The sequence below is a fragment of the Quercus lobata genome, chromosome 2 (genome assembly GCF_001633185.2).
Source record: "Quercus lobata isolate SW786 chromosome 2, ValleyOak3.0 Primary Assembly, whole genome shotgun sequence".
In the NCBI taxonomy this organism is placed as follows: Eukaryota; Viridiplantae; Streptophyta; class Magnoliopsida; order Fagales; family Fagaceae; genus Quercus; species Quercus lobata.
The window spans coordinates 13183116-13193156 of NC_044905.1; the positions used below are offsets into that span (position 1 = coordinate 13183116).

The 10041-nt window shown below is 34.1% G+C and overlaps 1 protein-coding gene across 1 annotated transcript; it reads left to right on the forward strand.

Moving 5' to 3' along the window:
• Positions 1 to 3074: 3074 nt before the first annotated feature.
• LOC115975075 (mechanosensitive ion channel protein 6-like) lies at positions 3075 to 7387 on the forward strand. Its single transcript, XM_031095721.1, has 5 exons — positions 3075 to 4599; positions 5609 to 5732; positions 5918 to 6211; positions 6307 to 6509; positions 6816 to 7387. Exons 1-5 carry the CDS (start codon positions 3281 to 3283, stop codon positions 7102 to 7104), a joined length of 2229 nt encoding a protein of 742 aa, XP_030951581.1. The 5' UTR covers positions 3075 to 3280; the 3' UTR covers positions 7105 to 7387.
• The last annotated feature ends 2654 nt before the right edge of the window (positions 7388 to 10041 follow it).

The following is a 10041-nucleotide window of genomic DNA, read 5'->3' on the forward strand; positions in this document are numbered from 1 at the left end:
GTGAATTAATTAGATTCAATTACATGCAATAAGTATGATAACACAAACAAATCACCAACTAAGTTAAATGTAGCAGAATATAAATTTGACACAGGTGATTTGTTTACGAATAGGGAAAACCACCGAGGCAAAATCCCACCAGAAGAATTTAAAGTCACCACTCCCAAAAATCCACTATTATCAAAATAAACGTTTACAAGTAAAAGGAATCCCAATACCTAATATCGACCTACAGTTGAACCCTTATTCCAATACCCAATTGGACTTGTAATGTAGCGGCAATCTCTCATTTCAATGCACCGCTCCCAGTACATGACTAACTAATGATGCACGGATCCCAATACGTGACTAACATACCAACTTGAGGAAGATGTTTGTTACAAAGTTTTTCAGTTCATCCAACAATGAAGATCAAGAAGCTCCTCAAAACCCTTGGCGCAAAGATTCAGTAGTTTCTACAAAGAATATGATGAACTAAGGCAAATTATCTCTGGTCACAATATGCATGTATTATCACTTTGCTTCAAGTTGCATCCATATGACGGCCCTTTAAATAATCCTTAAATATGTCTAAGGTTGTGAGAAAAGAAACTCTACACAAATACTCATGAATATGCATGAAATCATATCTAGAAATTCTAATTTCGTAATTCTTGACAAATACAGCTGCTGTCGAGATTCTGTTGAGCTTCAACATTAAACCTCGATAGATATGATTCTGTTGAGATATCTGTCGAGCTTTAATTAACAACACTTCTTCACTTGTTTCTTGGTCAGACTTGCATGGTTTCAATACTAAACTTGAACACTTGTTTCTTGAAGTACTAAACCCATCCTAGATCTACCCAATTATAAGTAAAGTGCGTTTTGTCAAAAGATTAGCCAATTTACATAACATGTATTTCTAACAATTCTCACATATGTCCTAACAATACTCGTTTGGTAATTACTTAATGAACTTCCCCTCTCTCAAATCTTCTTAGAAACACAAGAAATCTAGTGGGTCTCTTCTCCAAAAAATTTACTATTTATAGAAATTTGGTTGTATCATGGGAATAAATTTGTAGTAACTCTTTAGCAACTTTTGTGTGGGGGCAAATATTGTCTAAGGATAACATTCAATTGTGCCTCCAAATCAATCAAATTTTTTGTTTGTCTACTAGATCATTTTGTTCTTGCATTATTACTCCTTGAATTTCCTAACATTTAGCACCACCAATATACCACCAATATGAATGCTCTCTACTTAGATCTCTTATTCTTGTAGGCATTCAACCTACCTCTCTCTTCCATTTAGGGTTTGTGTTGGGAAAAATTGTATATAACTGTGAATAAATTTTATCAAGCACAACGGAAGCATAACCACACAAAAACACAAAGATTTACGTGAAAACTCTTTCTCCTTGAAGGGAAAAAACCACGGGAAAAATGCCGAATAATTTCACTATATCAAATAGAGATTACAATACTTAGAGATATAACTTGAGTTAAAAAAAAAAAAAAAAAAAAAAAAAAAAAAAAAAAAAAAAAAAAAAAAAAACTCTATTTTTCTTTTCACTCACAACTCTCTTTCTCATTGTGTATTTTCTCTTACCCTCTCTATTTTTCTCTTCTCTTTTGCTTGCTCTCACTCACACAGTTCTTCAAGACTGCACCAGTCCTCAGTCTCACTTGCTGGGACTTCTCTTTTTTTCGGGGGCTTCACATCTTCACCCCTGGGACTTCACTTCTTCAGCCCATCTTCACTAGCCAAATGGCCTCTCTATTTATTTCGTCATCTTTTCCTTCTTTTCTTCCTTTCACACTCTTCACATCAAGTCACAATAAATGCAAGCCAACTTATCTTGACTTTGCTTCAACCAATTTCTTTTCTTTAGCTCTCCCTTAGCCGAATGACCCTTGCCTTTTGTTTCTTTCTTTTCTTTCTTCCTTCCTTCCAACGTGTCTCACAAGTTTAACATCATGTCTTCATTTATGTGGCTTGACTTTTGTACACCCCTTCATAAATGTTGCTAGATTTTTGTACATAATTATAGAGGAAAAGATGAACTCAATTTCTTCTCTTTCGGACAAGCTTCTCCAGCATGTTCAATTTGCTTTGCTGACTTTTTGCCAATTTTTCAACAAGCTCATTAAATGAGCTAAGACAAAGTGTGGGTAGAGCTGGCTGAACTTTAGATGTAAAAATTGATTCAATCGTTTAAGCCCCCATTTGTAATAAAAAAAAAAATTATATATAATATTTATCTATATATTTTAATTAAAAAAAAAATTTTAGTACTTTTTTTGATAAATAAAATGCATTAAAAAAATCACATTGTATCATAAAAGGCTGCATTTTGCACAATAACCGTGCACAGTACAAAATACTGCTTACAACTTGATAGGACAAGACTGCACAATATTATGTACACTGTGCAATCTTGTCCACAAGGCCCAACACATCACAAGGGCTATTGGCCTAAGCTAAGGGCTATTGGCCTAAGCTAAGTTGGCCCCCACTGGCCCCACAATGAATATGTTATCATATCTTTTTTTTTTTAATACAAACTTTTACTTTATCAATTATTATAAATTATCACATCAATTAATCATTTGATGTATATCAACTCATTTGTATTATAGTGATACTAATTTATTGAACCATGTAATAAATTAATTTTTATACGTGTAGGTTTAGACTTTAAAGTTTTTAAAAGAATCCACTTAAAATTTTCGCTTAAAGCTCCCAAAATTGTTGAGTCGGCCCTGTGTGTAGGCTGGAACATAGTGTAGTGCACCCAACAGGTTGGACGAGGTACATCAACTACAAAAACAAACCAAAAAAAAAAAAAAAATGATACTTAGATTAGTGGAAAGTTGAAGATAATTGGGCAAGGTACATCAACAACAAAAAAATAAAAATGATACATAATTAGATTAGTGGAAAGTTGAAGATAGAAAAATGAGTAGTTTTTTCAACACTATTATTATAGACTGAGAAACTTTGAAGAGCACGTCAGGCAAGTTGCTTTCCTCCACGCAATTAATTCACGCTGGCCACCTAAACTCGATATTCTTCGGCATTGATGATGAGGAATTAGTGGACTTGCTATTTGCTTAGAAGCACATCTAAAATAGTCCTTTACTCGATATTCCTGGAGTACTGTTGCCGTGCTTAAAAGTTGGTCGAATTCTTTTTATGGAACAATTCAGAAAGCCCTCGAAACCAATTTATTCTTCTGCTAAGCAATAAAAGCACCACCACTTCCACAAAGAACGATATAGAAACTACTATCAGATGGCTCGAAGCCAAAGAGAAGATGAAGTAGCAATCAAGCTTGATGATATTAACGGAAGTCCATGCAGCAGCAACTTTCAGGGAAGAAGTGAGTCTCTACGACGAAGAAATAAAGAGTTTTGGGACCAAGAAAACCACTTAGGGTACTTGAATTCAGGTAGAGCAGAGGTTGTAAAGTGCAGTTCAAATGCTTCATTTAGGATACGTTCATGGAAGTCAGTGATGAGCATGACCAAGTCTAGGCTGATAGACCCGCCAGAGGAACCATGTCAAAGTTCAGTAAACTCTGGAAGAATCCCTGAGGAAGTTCAAGATTATGAGGAAGATGATGATATTGATGACATCCCGGAAGAATATAAGAGAATGAAATTCAGCAAACTGACAATGCTTCAATCTGTGAGTCTTGTTTTGATTATTGTAGCCTTAGCTTGTAGCCTTTGGTTCCCAGTTATAAAAAGGTGCATATTGTGGGAGCTTCCATTATGGAAGTGGGAAATAATGGTTTTAGCATTAATCTGTGGACGTTTAGCGTCGGGTTGGATTATTCGAGTGGTTGTGTTCCTTATAGAACGCAATTTTCTTTTGCGAAAACGGGTATTGTATTTTGTTTATGGGCTGAAGAAATCCGTTCAGAATTGCCTCTGGTTGGGTTTGGCTTTGCTGGTGTGGCATAGTATTTTCCATGACAGGTTTAAAAAGGAGACAGAGAGCAAGATTTTGCCTTACGTAAATAGGATTTTTGTTTGTTTTCTTGTGGGTACCCTAATATGGCTCATGAATACTCTACTTGCTAAGGTCTTGGCTTCAACCTTCCATGTAAACACATTCTTTGAACGAATCCAGCAGGCTTTGTTTAAACAGTATGTCATCAAATTGCTCTCTAGTTCGCCATTGTTTAAAAGGCATGATACAGAAGAGGAAGTTCTGGCTGAGCTTCAGGAGCTTGAGAAAGCTGGGGTTACTTCGCCTGGTGAGCTTGGAACAACTCTGCCTCCTAGGAGTAGGAAGGTGATAGGAATTGGTAGAGAACGAAAAATTCCAATGATTGGGAAGAATTCTAGATTTTCGAGGACAATGTGTAAAAGGGAAGATGAGGAGATCTCTGTTGATCACCTGCATAAGCTGAATCAGAAGAATGTATCAGCTTGGAATATGAAGAGGATGGTTAATATTGTCCAGCATGGGGATTTATCCACTCTGGATGAGCAGTTACTGAATTCAAAAATCCAGGATGAAGCTTTGTTGCAGATCAGAAGTGAGTGCCAGGCAAAAGAGGCAGCCAACAGGATATTTCAGAACGTGGCAAAGCCAGAGTCGGAGTAAGTTCTTACATTCTTTCACCGTTTCTTTTCTTACATCAGACGACAAAAATAGGGTGTAAAATACTAGTGCTTTCCCTTTCTTTTTTTATCTATTAAAAAATCTAGGGAGGCAAATTTTTAAGGCATGCAATCCACCAAAACTGACCTGATCCAACCAACCTATTGGATTGAGTTAGATTTTAGGAGTTGGTGGATTGAGTTAGGTTGAGTTCTGAATTTATTTTTACAATAAGTCAGGTTGGGTTTGGGTCATAAAATTCTCAAATTCATATAACACGACTCAACCCACCTATATTTGATATATATTTAAATTTTAAAAATATATATTTAAAAATATATTATACTATTTTGTTATTTACTTTTTGCTCATCTTCTTAAATAAAGCCTAAACCCTAAGTTCTCATTTCAATCACCTTCTTATCTCATGTTACTCTCTCTCCCTCTCCCACCACTCTCACTCCAATTCTAAGCCCTAAGTTCTCCTTATATTATTTGTGTTAGTTTGGTATTATGCTCAAAGTTATTTAATTATATATTTGCTCTTATTTGTAATGGTGTTGTTATAATGTTCAATTTAATAATAATAATAATAATAATAATAGTAATTAAAAAAACTCTCCAACCTAATCCATGTCGTTTGGGTTGGGTTGGACCCTTGTAATGGGTTGGATTAGGTTAGATTTTTTTTAACCCATCATGGTGATTTGGGTTGAGAAAACCCCTCAACCCAACCTGACTCATGCACACCTCTAAATATTTCCACAACATTTTCCACGATGTGTGTCTTGTTGTTATTGTCATATAATAAAAAGAGTAACAATGATGGATCCATGTAAAAGTGATGAAACATCAATCATAATTTGACACTTTAATAGGTTTGGGAGAAAGATTGTGAAAAATGTTGTCCCTAGCATTCCTTGAAGTAATTCTTGTCTTATTTTTTGTTTTTTAAATATTGATGTGTCATACCTTCTTGATTTTTATAAAATGCAAACCTCTATATAAGATTCATTTACCTCGAGGATGTGATGCGCTTTATGAGTGAAGAAGAAGCTTTGAAGACGATGCATCTGTTTGGAGTAGCAGCTGAGAATAAGGGAATCAGCAAGTCCTTCCATATGGACTGGATGGTATGACTACTTTCTATATGTTTCTTGGCCTCTGGCTATGGTGCTCAATGTAAAAGATACTATGCAATTTTTGTTCTCATTTATTTGATGGACATCTCCTAGTGGGGGAAAAAATTGAATTGTGTTCTCATTTATTTTCTATATATGAAACAATGAGCTAAAGTAAACTTCACCTTTTGTTTTAGGTTAAAGCCTTTAGAGAGAGAAGGGCACTTGGATTGTCTCTCACTGATACAAAAACAGCTGTGGACAAACTCCATAATTTTTTGAACATTATTGTAGCTATCATCATATTGATAATATGGCTTATTATACTCAAAGTTCCAATTGCCCGCTTCCTTGTCCTTTTAAGTTCACAACTAGTTTTGGTGGTGTTTATGTTTGGGAATACCTGCAGAACAGTATTTGAAGCAATCATCTTCTTATTTGTAATTCACCCATTTGATGTTGGTGATCGTTGTGAAGTCGACGGAGTCATGGTAAGAAACGAGGCTTAATAAGATGTTTATTATGCACTCTCATATAAGCATATATCTTTCGTTTGTGTTCTAACTTATGTTTCCTTGGGTTTCAGATGGTAGTTGACGAGATGAACATACTAACTACAGTTTTTCTGAGATATGATAACCAAAAGATCATATACCCTAATAGTATTCTAGCTACAAAGCCCATTGGTAACTATCAACGTAGTCCAGACATGGGAGATGCAATTGATTTCTGTATTAACATCTCCACTCCAATGGAAAAGATCACCAGCATGAAATTAAGAATAACAGGGTATGTATGGTCCTGCATCTTTTCTTTCCTTATTAATTTTCATTTTCCCTAGTGCAACCTAATTCTTAGAAATACTAATGGTATAGACTCTATTACATATTTAGAATCACGCACAGAATTAGTGGTACCACCAACACTACACTTTCATTAGTGCTTCACATTGCTCTTGCCATGAGCATGGACTAAGCACATATGATCGACTATTCACTTTTTTACGTAATTCCATATGTTTTGCCACCAAAAAATAAAAATCTTTTCTTAAGTAATTCTCTGATGTCGAGGGCCTTGTGGCTACTGAAATTGCAGGTATATTGAAGGCATGAATGAGCACTGGCAGCCGGGTCCAATAGTGATAATGAGGGACGTGATAGACATGAACAAGCTGATGATGTCAGTGTGGCTTGCACACAGATTGAACTATCAGGACATAGGGGAGAGATTTCTTAGGAGAGAGGCATTGCTTGAAGAGATGATCAAAATTTTCAGGGAGCTCGATATTGAATACGGCCTGCTGCCTGTTAACGTGAATGTCCAAAACTTGCCACCTCCAGTATCAAACAGGCTTCCTTCAACTTGGAAAACCTATGCTAGCTGATTATGCAGGTCATATATAGTGAAGCCAACTTTTAGAATGAGGACTGACACCTAGCGCCAATTCCTTTTCGGCTTGTGAAGGAATTGGCAAGGGTTTCCCATAAGAATTGTTGGATCTGGAAATGATTTATGGTGACTCAAGAAAAACTCTTACCTCCCTGATAAAACAAAAATGAGATTCATTACAAGTTTGTTGCATTGTCATATCTATCTATATAATATCTAAAAATTAAAGCATTGCATTTATAGGTGCTATGCTTTTATTGAGGCACATCAATGTAGTATTTCAGTCCATTTGATCCATTTCAATTGTAAGATCTATTAGTAAATAACTAAATGAGTTAGTTTAATTATTTTTTTCAAATCTATTAGTACATTAAGCCATTTAAGCATTTTCTAAATTAATATTAATCAAACAATATAATTTTTTTAAATAATGCATCTTATGAATGTTTTCATTTAAATTTTTAATAGTAAAAAAAAAAAACATTTAAATGATATCATTTACTAAGTGTGCATTTGGGATTGCTTAAAAAGCCTTTTTTTTTTTTACTATTTAGCTTATTTTTGCTATTATTCATGGGTCCTATTGCACTTTTTGGTACTATTCATAAGCTCTGTTGTACGATTTCTACTACATTTTAGCTTTATCTACAGTACTTTTAGCAAAAAATTTTCAGTTTCAGCTAAATAAACTGTTCCTAAACAGACACTAACTAAAACATTTACATAGTAACATGATTGGTTAGTTTCACATTAACAACATAATGAAAAAATCCTTATTTTTTTTTTTCATGATACCGTAATTAGTACAAATTTTACTGCATATAAGTTTTACAAATCTATATAATATTTAAAAGTAAAGTGTAGTATTTATTAATGTTACGCTCATTTTGAATTACATCAGCGTAGCATTTCAGTCTACTTTGGTCCAAGTCGGTCCACTTTGGTCCATTCAGTCCAATTGGATCCTCTTCTTTATAAAGATAGTATATAAAAATATAATGTTACCCGCACGGTTTTGTTACCCCTGTGTAGGGCATGCCTCTACCACTACTACACATGTGTAGTAGTGGTACACTCATACCTTGAGCTCAAGCTTATAAGGCATGGGTGGGGCGTTTCTCTTTTCGATGTGGGACTGCACTCAAAGTCTTCCCATGTCACTTGAAAACAAAATTGTGCGAGGTGTTGGGTTCGGGACATGGCCAAGCCAATCCCACCCCACCCCAAAGTGGACAATACTCTTGATGGGCACTGCCCTCAAAAGTGCCTTTTTGTGGGGAGGATTTTTGTTCTAGGCCCGCACAAGCAGTTTGTCCGCTTCGGGACAAGCCCGCATGGTTTTGTTTTCAAGTGATATGGGAAGACTTTGAGGGTAGTCCCACATCGACAAGAGAAGCACCCCACCCATGCCTTATAAGCTTGAGCTCAAGGCATGTGTGTACCACTACTACACATGGAACAAAAATCCTCCCCACACATACGTTTGGGTGTTGTATTTTTTAGTTCTCCATCACAAGTAGTCTCTCTCTCTCTCTCTCTCTCTCTCCCCAATAAAATTTAGAGAATAAATTATACATATTCAAAATAAGTTTGATATGAGTTTTAATGGTTATGATAATCTCTTTTAAGAGAATGAATAATTTGAATAATTTATTTAAATAAAAATTAACTACAAAAAAAATGCCTATTAGCAACCAAGAATTTTTGACGAACCCAAAAAGCCCTTTAAAAAAATCTTATTTGTGATAGCAAAATAAAGGCCTCGCAAATACTTGGTAAAATGTAAAATATTTGTGACCAACAAAAAAAGCTGTCACAATTATGTGTTATAGCCGTCACAAATACTAATATTTTGGAGGGAAATTTTCCCTCCATATTATTTGTGAGGGACAGTTAAAAATCTCTCACAAAAAGTGTATTATTTGTGACGGTTAAAAAAAATCATTACTAATACTAAATTATTTGCAAGGGCTGGGATCGACCTTCATAAATAATCATTAAAATGTCATAATTTTTGGAGAAAAATGTTCCCATCAAATCATTTCCGAGGGACAATAAAAATCCCTTACAAAAAGTTTATTTTTTGTGTGGGTTAAAAATATGCCTTATTAATACTAAATTATTTGCAAGGGCCATGATTGACCTTCGCAAAAAATCATTAAAATATTAATTTTTTTTAAAAGATTTATTCTAAAATTCAAAGAAAAATAAAAAGAAATGCATAAACCTATAGCACTTTGTATTCTTTAGATGAACCTTTTGTTTACAGTCTAAAAAAAAAAAAAAAAAACTTTTATATACCTCCTATATAAGAAAGGTCTGTCCTTATTTTCTAAACAATTGTACCCATAAAAAAAATGATAGGATAACACTTTCAACTTCAAAATGGTAGCCTAAAATTCAAGATTTTCAGCCTTTTGTACTCTCTCTCTCTCTCTCTCTCAAAAGTGAATAAAAATTTCTTCCTATGAAAATAATGTATAAAAAAGATGAGTTCATAGATCAAATGGTAAATTATTTCCGATTGGTATGAAAATGAGCATGCATGTTAAGAACATATAGAACATATAATCTAATGATTGGATTTCCAAAATATGAATTCAATAATAAGTTACTGGGCGGTGTAAATGAAAATTGGCATGCATGTTAAGAACATATAGAACATATAATCTAACGATTGGATTTCCAAAATATGAATTTAATAATAAGTTATTGGGCGGTGTAACATTTTTTAAAGTTACATTAAGTGTAACTTAAACCCAACCCTATATTTCTTAATTCGATATAAATTTTGACAAATCTACTGTTAGATTACATTATCTTCATATATTTTTCATGCTTATAAAATTTCAAGTGATCAAATATTAATTGTCATGTCATCAATCAATTGTTTAAATTCAAGTTTTTGTAGTTTAAAATAATGCATAAAAGA

Excerpts from the sequence above, each read along its gene's own strand:
- LOC115975075 (XM_031095721.1), top strand. The coding sequence starts at position 3,281 with ATGGCTCGAAGCCAAAGAGAAGATGAAGTAGCAATCAAGCTTGATGAT. Across the intron at positions 4,600-5,608 it reads GTGGCAAAGCCAGAGTCGGA|ATTCATTTACCTCGAGGATG; the intron begins GTAAGTTCTTAC and ends CCTCTATATAAG. Across the intron at positions 6,510-6,815 it reads ATGAAATTAAGAATAACAGG|GTATATTGAAGGCATGAATG; the intron begins GTATGTATGGTC and ends CTGAAATTGCAG.